The sequence below is a fragment of the Buceros rhinoceros genome, unplaced genomic scaffold (assembly GCF_000710305.1).
Source record: "Buceros rhinoceros silvestris isolate BGI_N320 unplaced genomic scaffold, ASM71030v1 scaffold11072, whole genome shotgun sequence".
NCBI classification, from domain to species: Eukaryota; Metazoa; Chordata; class Aves; order Bucerotiformes; family Bucerotidae; genus Buceros; species Buceros rhinoceros.
Window position 1 is genome coordinate 85,623 of NW_010397189.1, and position 12,852 is coordinate 98,474.

Here is a 12,852-nt window from a genome sequence, read left to right on the forward strand (position 1 = left end):
TGTTAATTCATCTTTTGCTCCTGCTACGGTGCAGGTGATGGAGCCTCATGTCTCATGTGCCATTTGCACTGGTATGCTGGTTTTGGCTGGGATAGAGTTAATTTTCTCCATGGTAGCCAATATGGGGCTCTGTTTTGGATTTGTGCTGAAGTGTTGACAACAAAGGAATGGTTTAGTTACTGCTGAGCAGTGCTGACACAGTGAAGAACTTTTCTGCTCCTCACTCCACCCCACCAGTGAGTAAGCTGGGGGTGCACAAGGAGTTGAGAAGGACCACAACTGGGACCCCAGCTGACCAAATGACGCATGCTCAGCAGTAAAACTAGGGGGAGGGTTGGCAGGGAGTTTGCTGCTTGGGGACTGGCTGGGCATCAGTTGGTTGGTGGTGAGCAATTGTTTTCATCTGCATCACTTGTTTTTCTCAGGTTTTATTTCCCTCTGTGATTTCCCTGTTCGTTACAATTTTTAAATTACTATTGTTATCATGATCATTATTATTTTATTTCAATTATTAAACTGTTCTTATCTGAACCCACAGGTTTTCTCACTTTTACCCTTTCAATTGTCTTCCCCCATCCCACTGGAGGGGGAGTGGAGCAAACCACTGCATGGTACTTAGTTGCTGTTAAACCACAACAACTAGTAAAACCGTCTGGTGGCTCAGCCATCCTGTGTCTTTCTCACCTTCTAGCTCTGCTGAAGGCTAAGCCTCTTTAATCACCAAGTCTGGGATCCTGAAAATTGTGCTGTGTCCTATTTCTTTTGCTCCTGAAGATCATCCATTTCTTTATCCAAGTTATTTGAGCATCTGTATAATTTGCAGTTGGTTACAATGTCCATCATTACATGGACGTTGTAATCAACGACCACGTGAAGTTATGTACCTCATTTTTAAAGAGTTAGAGCATTCTGGTCTCCTCTGAAGCTGTTTTTTTTAGCCTAGAATGGATTATCCATCAGACTGCTGAGCTGATGACCCACCATGTGCACAGCTTCCAACCATATGCCATTTATCAGCAATATGGGATTTGACTTGGATCCGATTTCCTGAAGACAAACATGAATAATCTGCACACATATGTACAACTTGTCATCCCATGACACTGCGGTGGGGTAAAGTTCCTTCTGCATGTAACTAATGTTCTAACAGAGCAGGAAAAAAGGAACCAGTGAACGTGATTGTGTAGGCATAGCTGCAAGACATACAGGACCCTTTCAAGTATTATTTCACCAGAAACAGGAAAGGTATTAATAGTTTCTATGATTAAAAAACCCCTCCTTTGGCCTGAGACTTTTCCAAGCCGGCTTACAGGAAACACTTCTGGATGCTGATACAAACTAAAGCTTTGGAAGCAGTAGCCCATACACCCAGGAAGTGGTCTCGTCATTCCACAAGTTTTCGGCAACTATTTAGTGAAGCACTACAGCGGTCAAGATTTCTGTTATCTATCTCAGCCAAGTAACCAAAACAAGCGGTAAAATAAATTCAGGGGACAGAAATGTGGTCATTTACTCAGACTCAAGAAACTATACCTGACTTCAAAGTGGGCTTACCTAGTCAGGTCTGGTGGTTTTAGTTCTCTAAAATCCAATCTTCACCAGTTTCAAAATTACTTGAGCTAAGCCAGCTTTAAACTGTTTAAAAACTGCTGCTCTGTGGACAGGCCGTAATTGCAATGTATCTCAGAATGAGATGAGGAAGACTGGGGAAAATAAGGGCAGAGCAGTTTAAAAAGAAACACATTCTCTAAGGGAGAAGTATACACTATTTTTAACAACCAGAGTATGCAACAAGCTATTTTTTTCCCCTGTTTCTGTGTTCCTTTGAATAAAAAAAAAATAAAGCTTTGGTGAAAAAAAAAGTCTTAACATGAGGCCTTAAGACCTTATATATTCTAACTTTAGCATGGAGACTCTATTTTTACAACCACGTTAGATGTTCTGTGTATGGGCCTGACCGACCTAGTGTACAGTGGTGCTAGCAGCTAATCATGCAATATTGTAAGGCTCTGTCTAATAGTGAGTGCTGATTTATTTTCATTATTGGTACAAGGATTCCTGCTCACTGTCTGTGTAGAAATGCTGCATATTTTATGCTTGGAAATACAGTCCAGGACATACTCAAACTGAATATATAACCTAATTTTTCTTTTCTTAAGGGTAAAGATATCTTACAGTAGGTAGGTAGTGTTTTATAGAGAATACAGTACTTATTTTTATTGTTGCATAAATGCAAAATATTTTTTTGAGAATAGCAAAGCATTACAGAATTTTTAATGTACTGGAGGAAACACTATTAACAATATGACCAGTTATTTCAGCAAAGCTTTTGGGATGGTATATACCAATTGGCCCTGCCAGCTTCATTTTGTGCTAATGTTTAACTGGGGCATTGCTGTAAAAAGGAAAAAAAAAAAAAAGCGCTATTTTTTCACTTTTACTAGCCTTAGAGAGGCATGGAGAATTGTGTTTCACCACGGGGGCTGGGCTAACCCAATCAATCTACATCTTATTGTTGTCTTTGCTAGTTAAAATCCTTTAAAAATCATACCTGATGTTATAAAAACATAAAATTTTGACGAACGCCAAAATGAAGCATCGCAATTAACAACTTTCTAGCTTGGAGTGTGATATTTTTGTCATAAACGTTACAGGCATTGGGCTGTTGAAGTTAACAAAACTGGCTTTCAAAACTGTGGCTAAACAAAATGTTGCTTTTTATAAAATCAAATCATTGTAATTTGGGGTTCTAAACTCCTGCTCACTTTTAATAACAGCATCACAGTATCCACTTCTGTGAGAGTATTTAATACAAATGCCTGTGGTTTTCAATGTTACTAACATATTGTAACATCAGTAAAGTGACTTTCAACAAGGACTGTTTTGTGTATTTTTTTCTCAAAGGTTATTATATTTAGCACTGCCTGCTTTATGGGCCTCTGTAAAAAAAAAAGATGCTGCATGTATAGGAAGAAAAAGGCTAATGGATAATAGAATACAGATGCTGTTTCACAGATGTTATTTTTCAGGGGTGAAAATGATCCTGTGAGCTTCTCAGCTTTTGTCTTAGGGTTCTGCTGTTTTCAGGGCACATCTAAAACTACTGTTTCTTAGGTTTGCATGTCTTGAGGGCAACCTAGAAAAAGTATCTATGTTCTAAACTATGCCCAGTTGTTTGCACAAAGCTCAAGGGCAACGGCCCTGTTTGTTTAGTATTGTATCAGCATCCTTGCCTGTATGCTTTGTGCAAAAGAGAAACCCTTACCTCACTCTGAGTTACAAATGACTGTTTCTCTATAGCAGGTAACGTGCATACTCGGATTGCCCACTGCATCTGCTCTTCATGGAGGAGCAGTTTTCACATAGGTTTCAGGTGGCTTTTTTTTAGCTGAATGACATCAAATTCTGTAGTCACTCCTTAGCGAGCGTATTTATTATCTTATGTCTAAACCTGAAAGATGATTTATCCTTGGGAATACCATGATTTTTGGAATGCTCATGGAGAACAGAAAGCAATTATTTCTTGGGTTAAGCTAGAATTTATTCCTGGTTTTGGAGCAATTTGTTTTCCAGTTTTCTCTGCTCTATGTTTACAAGAAGATCCCTGAAGAAAACCCTGTTGGTTCACACTGCTGTTCTTGCAGTGTTTCACTGCCCAGAAGCTGGTTGCTGACAAAATAGTAATTCAGCCTGGGGAAATAAACTGAGGAACACTCGAGTCTTTCTGAGTGTTTGTTATTGGTCCTCTTCTTTCATTGTTCCAGGCACCTTTATACCTCTCATGAAAAGAAAAGTAACCTCCCCCTCCCAAGTATGCTAAATAAGGTAAACGCATTTTTCAGGCCAAGCTTTTATTTCCAGGTGCAATTTTACTCCCACATATTGTTTCATCAATCATTCTAATTTATTCCGTAACATCATACCTGTATAGGAGTGTGTCATTTCTGTGGGGTCTCAGTAAGTGAAGAATTGGAAGAGAAAAGCAAAAAAACCCAAAAAACAAAAAAAAGCAGACCAAGGCAAAACAGCTTAGTAAGTGAAGGGAAAAAAAAAAAAAACCATGGAAAGGTATTCACTCACCACCTCCCGTCAGCAGACCAGTGCACAACCAGCCCCCAGGCAATTGCTGCTGTGGAGAGACCCCTGCCCCAGGTTTACTGCTGAGTATGATGGTATGTGGAATGGAATTCCTTTTGGTCCATTCCAGTCAGCTGTCCCCACTGCGTTCCCTCCCAGCCTCTTGCCCACCCTCAGCCTACTCTCTAGGGGCACAGAGTAAGAAACAGAAGGACCCTGAGTCTGTGCAACAGCTAAAACACTGTCGTGTATCAATACTGTTTTAATCACAAATCTAAAACACAGCAGCCTGTGGGCTGCTATAAAGAAAATTAATTCCACCCCAGCCAAACCCAGTAAAAGACCAGAAACAATTAAGAAAAAGCATAATAGAAAAGTTGAGCAGGTAATGAGGAGACAAATTGTCTCATTATTTTTAGTGTAAATTAACAGTGTAAGAAAGAATGAATATTGTCTTTATACAAAATGGTCTAATGAAAAGCCTACAGGACGTACTCTTACTAACCCCATCAGCTGTCAAAGTTTTGAACAGCAGAACTGATGGTGGCTGCTTCACTCAGACAAACTTTGGTCACTATGTTAGAAATGCTTTCTCTAGCATTCCACTGTTTCCCAACTACAGGAGCAACAGGAGAATGTACAGTTGCTAGAATGAGGAAGTATAATCATGTCTATGCTTTTACAGTTATTTTTGAGAGCTGAAAGAGAACTAGCTTCTGAAGTGAAACCTAGAAGGGATATCCAAAGAATTCTGAATTTAAGTAGTTGCTTCTTTAGATGAGACCAGCCAGCTCCTTTTAGCATTCTTCTGGCATTCTTTGCATTTACAGGGCTAGCAAAAGAACATCTATTATTCCTCTGTGGTAGATAGAAGTGACCAAAGCTAACAAAAACTTCATAGAACTTCCTCCATATGGTTGTGCTGTTCCTTCTTTTCATACAATGTCAGTATTCCCATAAAAAAAAAAACAACCAAACAACCAACCCAACAAAAACCCCACCAAACAACACCCCCCTCTACCCCCCTTTTTCACTTGAAAAATCTCAAGCAAAGAAGTCTTGCCTTTCTCTATCTATCTGCCTTCCTGTAAATACTGCAGCACCGTGAACTGAAATAGTAATCTGGCACGAATTTTTCGAAGTGGCACTTGTATGTTAGCTGGCATATAGAAGCAGGAAGGCTGCTTGTTAGGGTTTAAAGTGGAGGAGATGGGAACATTAATTTACATGTAACTGAAGTTTGGCAGCCTTAGGAGTTCATAGTTTTTGTATGTTTAAAAGTGTTCTACGTAGTGACACAAACAGAGCAAGAATTTTACTGCTACAGAATCCCCCTTTACAGAGCACACTGCTAGAAGAATTCTCTGATATATTCTGTCACAGGGAGAATTTCTAACACGTCATCTTGCACTGACTGTATGGTGTCACAGACTTAATCTTGAAAATAGCTAGGTGTCAAAATAAGCAGCTTAACCTTACTGATATTCTAACAGAGCAGTGTAAAGTGATCCTTCCAAAAGCTCATGCAGTTTGTACACCTGTCTTGTGCTGTCAAAGACAAAAGAGTATGTATCATCTTACGTCATACACATGACACTGTTTAAGTCAGAAAAAGATAAGTTACACTCCAGGAACTGGTTTTAGTGAATCCCAGGTAAAATGTAAACACATTACAGAAAAACTTACTATCTGCATAGTTTGAGCTATAGATAGCGAATTGCAAGTTTATGAAAATAAAAACATCTTTAATAATCACAGGTTGGAAATTAAAAACAGTACACAAGTAGTTTATAGTCACTGTCAAAACCAAATGCAAGTGGGGAAAGCGATACCTTCATAAAATAAGCAATTTCCAATATTGAGATACATAATTATTAGAAGATTTGGCAAAGCAAACCACAAACTGGAATGTTAATTGTGATCATCCACGGCTTGCTTCCTTTTGATTTAGATGCTCATAACACACTGTATGAACTGAAAAAAGAAAAACCACTTATTAGATGTGTTGTAGAGAAGAAGTTTTAATTTTTTCTCCTAAAATACCCATTGTCACTACCCTTTTCTGTAACAAAATCAGTCCATGAAAAAAAAAACCACCTCTGAAACTAAATATGAAAATTAGCTAATAGTTAATTAAAACAAGGCATCTCCTTCAAGATAAGAATACTTAAATCTAGTTTTCTTTTCCTGCACAGATGTGGCCAGAAAGCCAAGAGCTACCAGCCTGACTAGTCGAGTGTGATTTGTGCCCTTTCCAACTCCACCTGCCCCAACCGCACTTGTGAAAAATGCCTACCAAGTCTTAAAACTTGAGAAAAAAGTTTTTCTCTTAAAAAGAGAAAAAAAAAGTCACTGAAAGTAATGTTAGCAAGTGACACAGCTTCTCAGATCTTCTTGAGCCGAGCTGGTAAGAAGTCCAGACAAAAATGCACAACATCATTTTATAAATACGTGAGAAGTTTTTGAGACAATACTTAGCAAAACCCAGAACCTTTGCGCTCTCAGGTAACACCGTAAGTGTAGGGAAGACAGGCACAAACTCAAATCATTACTGTTTGTCTTCAGTTTTAAGTTTGTCTTTAGTTTTACCCTGTAATTTTAACTGCTTCCTTAAAGTTCACTTACGTCATCGTACTGGAAGTTCACAAAACCCTGCTGCGATGTATCCCTTCTTCTAAAACATTCTGCACAAATGAATTAAGAAAACAAAACAGAAATGAGGGGAGAATAATTACAGTTAATCAGTTTTTTTAAAATGCATAGTACCTTCGTAAAATTCTCCAAGTCACAAGTATGAGAACTCATGAAGAACTGCAATTCATTCCAGGACTTAATTTCACATTCTTAATTAATTTTCACATTTAAGATATACAACCCTCTATGTTCTGTAATAAATACAGTTTCCCAATTCTGATAATATAATATAACTCTCCTAGTCTCTGGAATAAACCCTGCATTAAGTCCAATTTTCATTGGGGATTTAAAAAATAATAATCTATCATTGTTCCAGTTCTACCTCTAAACTCTACTGAAAGGCATTGATTTTGTGGTACGTAGAAATTGAACTTGAGATGAGTGAGTAATCAGATTTTATTAAATAAAAACATATCACGGGGATGATAGTAACCAGGCTATAATCCAGCATACCAGTGAGAGCTCTGAGTTTCACACAGCAGGCAATGTAGTCATCAAATGTAATCTTTCCACGAGTGCTGTATCGCCTTGTGATTGCAGTCACTGCCTGTGGGCTCAGTCTAAAACCTATTTGAAAATAAAAAGTCTATTTTGAAAAGACAGGTAAGTTAACAGATTCCAACACATTTTTAATGGGAAATATCATGTGTCTGCAGGAGGATAACTGGTACTGGGAAATGCTTTAAGTCAGCATCACAAGCAAGAACATTTCACAACTTACCCATATTCATCAAGGCTTTCTCCAGTTCTTGACGATCCACTGTACCACTTCTGTCATTGTCAAAAGTTACGAAGTGTTGCTTCCAGCCATTGACCACAGCCCAGAGCTCCTGAAACTCATTAAATCCCAGTGTGCCAGACATATCCCTCTGATACCAAAGCTAAGAAAAACATTTCTTAACTTAGTAAAAAAAGGCCTCTCTTCAGTGGAAATTTATCTTTTTTATCATCTGTAGTTAAAAACTCTTTCTTGAAGGTCAATATTAACAATATTTTACTATTATTAATTTGTCTAGTAGCAAATGAACTAGAGCATCCCACAGCACAGACAGAGGTACTACTACCAACCAAAACCAAAGGTCAGGGAAAGTACTCCCCAGTTCTCAGTGAAGCCTGATAAAACTATTTGCTCTTTGTGAATTTAACTTAGTTCACACACTTTTACCTGATGCAGTGTAATTTTTACCACTAAATAGATATCCAAAATAAAAATAGATTCCAAATGAAAAATTACTTTAAGTTAGGATAGTATCAGATCTCTCGCATTCTAAGTGGTTTGTTCAAGGTGGGCTAAGAGCCATTGCGGTTTCATTTCTGCTTTTTTCTGTTCAAACAGCAAAACATTTGAAGTTGAGAACTTAAGTTTTGACTAAAAATCTCCAAAGATTCCAGCCTTGCACAGTATACCTAAGTCTTCAATGTGCGCTGAATGTCACATACCATCCCAGTACATACTGAAACCTGATTCATTCAAGGAACAGGATTTAGGGGATTTAGACCGTATTCAGGCTGTGTAGTACAAATGCTTAATTCATTAGGAAGGATTAGAATGTTGTCCGATTTGAAAAGCACAAGGAGCAATTTGCACAAAACTCTATTCTGGGCTGTCAGACCTGACTTTTCACACATTCAGCGGAGAAACAGTCCCCTGGCTTAGAGGGGTACCACTAGTAAGGACATCAATCACCATGAGCCTCATTTACTATAATTATTTCATCCTGTAAAATCACTAAGAATGCTATTTTGTAGTTCCCCAATCATAATGATAACCACACTTATCAAGTAAGGGCTGAATGGGAATCACCAAGCATTTCCAAAACTTCTGGCACTCTGTCATCTTTGCTTATGCAATGCAAAAATGTTTACATTTCATAGTAAAGGATACATCCAGCATTGAGATCATGAGCCTGCAAGTCTCTAAGTTGAAAGCTGTTTAAATTAGAAAAGTGAAGAAGAAATTATAAGAACAATATTCAGTTTTGTTTGTCTAAAAATACAATTTTAAATTACTTTTTGTTATATATTTGTAATATATTCCAATGTATAAAATATTATTGATTCCACTGTATACAGCCATATCACATTTTGATCCAAATACAAGCTTTTAGCTATTACTTGTTAGAAAAACTGACAGCAGACAGTCTAGAGGCAAATCAAGTTATGTTTAAAACTAATCTGCACTTAATCTATAAAGGTTTTGAGTTTCAGTCAAAGTGGTCATTTATATTTCACCATAGACACCACTTGAGCAAAACAGTTTTACTCATAGAAGCTCAATTTTGTAAACTGAACACTAGGTATCCAGACAGAGGATTCCTGTCACGGAATTTTTTGGTCAATATCAATTCATTAGAAAACAAAACTCCTCTCCAACTCCACAGCTCAGCAGTGGGGAACTAAGGAGGCTAAGACGCAAGTCCTGTATGTACAGAACGGAATACAGAAAATTTATGTTTCAAAGTAGTCCATATGGAAAGAAAGCCCATTTACCATGCAAATAATAAAAAACCCCAAACTCTGCAGAACGCACTACTACAAAGTGTTTTCTAGTAGGTGGCAGAAGAATGAGTATGCTTTAGGCTTGGCTGGTTTTTTTGGTTTAGTTAAGTAAGTCAATAACTTACGTTTATACGCTCCTGCAATCCCTGACTGGGTGAGACATCTCTGTAGCTCATCAGCATCTATTTGTCCATCCTTTTGATAACAGAAGATGTATCAGCTATTGTTTTAATTCCCTCTCCCAGGCTGATTATTCCCAGTTCCCACTCCCTTTTCAGGGGCATTAAATTAGTTACCCTTTCAAAAAACAACTTCAAAACAGAAACTGACTATTTTTATAACCCATATCTGTAATGGTGTTTCTTCAGTAGATATTTTTGCAATACACATTAGCTTTCCCATCTAGTGATGCATTACAAAATGAACAGGACTGTCAGGTTTGCTCTAAATTTAACTTTTAAAATAAAAAAACAACAAACCCACACCAAATATTAGTAGCATACACTTGAGAACCAGCTGTATAGAAACCAAGGTGCAGAACATTGAACAGAAAGACAGCTTTCCTTAAAGTACTAATTTTAACTTAGTGGGTATTGTAATCACTTTAGATTATACGCTTATGATCTCACTGCTGCAGTAGGAAACCTGGAACCCGGATCATACATAGACTCTTCTCAAGACTGCTTTAAGTCTTACAAATCTAAAAAATCCTGGTTTGGGGGCAACAGTAAGTTGTTAGCAGAACAAACAAAAGCAGAAATCAAAGAACTTTGAAAGCAAACCGGAACAAACCCAGAAAAGATACCTATCTGCATGGTTTGGAAAATGACTCGCTTCCAACTCATCCTGCTCAGGGCCAAACAGATAACGACTGCCAGTTCTTGGAAAGCAATGAGCTGTCAGAAATGGAACTGAAATTCTAAGTCACATTCCTCACACACCCAACATCAAGTTCAGTTCACAGAGAGTTTGAGTATAACTTAACCTCATTCAGGAGTAGAACACTGTATCTGCAGATTTAAACAAATGATGTGACTTCTGAAAAACATTAAATAGTGAAAAAGAGTTGCTTTATATTTGAAACAAGTTTATTTGCCTCAGCATTTTCCTAATGTTTTTAAATCCAGTAGGAATTTTTTTTTCTTATTTTTTTAAAAACAGAGATGTGCTACTAATGGCATGGAGGGAATGGCACAGCCAGGTAACTTTCAGAATGAAGTATCATTAGATACAGGACAAAAAGGAGTTAATATCTTAAATGATATTTGACAAGGTCTGAAAAAAAGAGCAACAACATTTTATTCTATATAAAGTCAATGGCAGCTAAACCCAAAATTGCGTCCAATCTGCTCCATCAGCGTGGCAGGTACAGCCACCCTGACGACAAGGACCTGACGAAGACCAGGGCTTGCCCAAACGCCTGGCAAAGATCAGCTTGAGCTTCGTGGCTCTTGCCTGGGGCCTCACAGCCTAGGCCCTTAGCTTGCCTTTGTCACATGTTTGGCCCCAACTAATTGGAATGGCCACAGTTCAGACTCAACTAGGGTATAACTGGAGCCCTGGTGGAGAGTTGAATTTGAGGCAGTCCTCCTCAAAGCAGTGGGTCTCCAGTTGAGGACTCTCCCCTGGGATTGGGATGCCATCCAAGAAAACTTCCTGGGATTAAGCCCTCCGATTCCCCCTTCCATCTTCCCCCCGCTGCTCCCCCCCCATCCATTTACTGAGTGACTATTTCTTGTGGATATATCCTTCAGTGAATCCTCACCACCTTTCGGTGAGTGACCCCCTTGGTTTTGGGTACCCTTGAGTGGGAGATTTTCCCTTCTATGAGCGTGTACATGCACATTTTTGTTCTTCTTCCTTAAAGAGTGTTCCTTAAAGTTTAGAAATTCATAGTGTAGTAACATATTCCTGCCTGACATCCAAACTTTGGTCTGTTGGAGTGCCGGGCAACTTTGGTTGCAATAAATCAGCAGTTTTGAGGTAGCTACTGCTGTCTGGTTTGTGAGTGCCTCCGCACTCAGTCTAACATTACAGATGTATTTAAAACCTTACAAAAAAGAGAACTGAAATAGCCATGCATGTTAAGCGGCAAAGCCTCTTCAAAGCTCTTGTGCCTACTGAAACAAAGGCAGGATCCACATAGCTTTAAAATAGGCAGCAAGACAGAAAAGTATGATTTATAAACATGATTAACATTGCTAAAAAGACACTTGGCTATTTTTTTTTTTTAAGTAGAACTTAAGCAGTTAAACTAGACAAGGCATAGGGGCTTTGAGAACACAATAAAAAAAAGAACACTATTACTCCCTACAAAGACACACTCAATTAATTGAATAAAGATTTGGAGCAGTACTTTTGACTTTCTTCTGTGAACAAAGGAAACTAATTCCTGAAATCTAAGACAAGATCTCTGCTGTAAACTACTTCAAAGAAAGCTCAGAGACAACATATATTATACAGACATAAAAACAACACAGAGAGCAGCAAACCATAACAAAACCCACTACTAATTCTACAGTAAGTATTTATGGAAAACTGTGACGTGGCTTTTTACAGACTTACACGAATGTCTGTAAAAGCAACTGATAATTTCTCTGTTCCATTTCACTGTCTCCTTACAGGGTTATTGGAGGGTTACTTCTGCACAGCCACTGGTCTCTGAAACCAACTCTTCCAATTCCAAGGATAACATTTCAAAAGCTACCCAGTTTATTTCAATAAGAAACAAATAGAAAGTATGTAAAAGTACTCTTCAGTGATAACCCGATGTACCCATTAGCTCACTGGTTCCCCAGCTTTTAGTAACTATGCCTCTCTTGAGAAGCCTGGGGATGGTCTATGCTTTGCTGAGGTCCAGGTCCTCACACCTCCACAGCATTGCATCCTGTTTGCTGTTACCTCCCTTTCTCTTCACACTAGGAGCTTACTCATTTTTCCAGCATCAGTTACTGGTTCCACTGCTGATTCCTGGCACACATCTCAGCTGGCACCTGGATGCAGTGGCATCTCATCTGGCAGGAAAATTGTCACCAAGTTCAGCAGAATTTAGTTTGGGCTCCACTCTACCAGAGGGGCCTCCCTCACTACACACAGGTCATTCCAGTGTTCTCCTTGTGATAGATTGGCACAGCTCTCGTCTTCCGGAGAGCTTGCTTTAAACTAACCTATAGCATTTGTATTCCCTGCCATGTGACGTTAAGCAGCATCCTCATAGGCTGAAAGTTTTCGCGCTGCTTTCACTTTAAAAGTCGCACAACTGCGCCGCGAGTTCAGTTCTTCACGCGTGCGGAGACCAAGCATGCCTGCTTGCCTGCTTGCTTTTCCTGGGGCTGCCGTCCCGGAGCTGCCGCCCGTCCCGGAGCTGCCGCCCATCCCGGAGCTGCCTGTTTAGCTTTGCCTTCCAGCTGCCTGCTCCTGCCTTGCTGCCCCCCGCTTTTCCCTGCTTTCTCCTCCCTGCAGCCTCAGTAAGCCGCAGTCACCGCAGAAACCGCACGCCCCGGAGAGAAATTCCTTTGCCGCTTGGGAACTGTCTCCTGCCCGTGGCTGTCGCTGCCGACGCCTCCGCTATCCTCCACGATA

General features: G+C 39.2%; 1 protein-coding gene across 1 annotated transcript in view; it reads right to left on the reverse strand.

The window, feature by feature from the left end:
• Positions 1-5,995: 5,995 nt before the first annotated feature.
• The window catches only part of SRI (sorcin), a 9,009-nt gene continuing 2,152 nt past the window's right edge, over positions 5,996-12,852 (reverse strand). Inside the window, exons 3-8 of the mRNA XM_010146163.1 lie at positions 9,396-9,465; positions 8,657-8,700; positions 7,493-7,640; positions 7,225-7,338; positions 6,703-6,761; positions 5,996-6,051 (exon numbers count right to left, since the gene is read on the reverse strand). Of these exons, the coding sequence (XP_010144465.1) occupies positions 6,025-6,051; positions 6,703-6,761; positions 7,225-7,338; positions 7,493-7,640; positions 8,657-8,700; positions 9,396-9,465 (462 nt within the window). The 3' untranslated portion in view covers positions 5,996-6,024. The remainder of the gene's footprint in view (positions 6,052-6,702; positions 6,762-7,224; positions 7,339-7,492; positions 7,641-8,656; positions 8,701-9,395; positions 9,466-12,852) is intronic.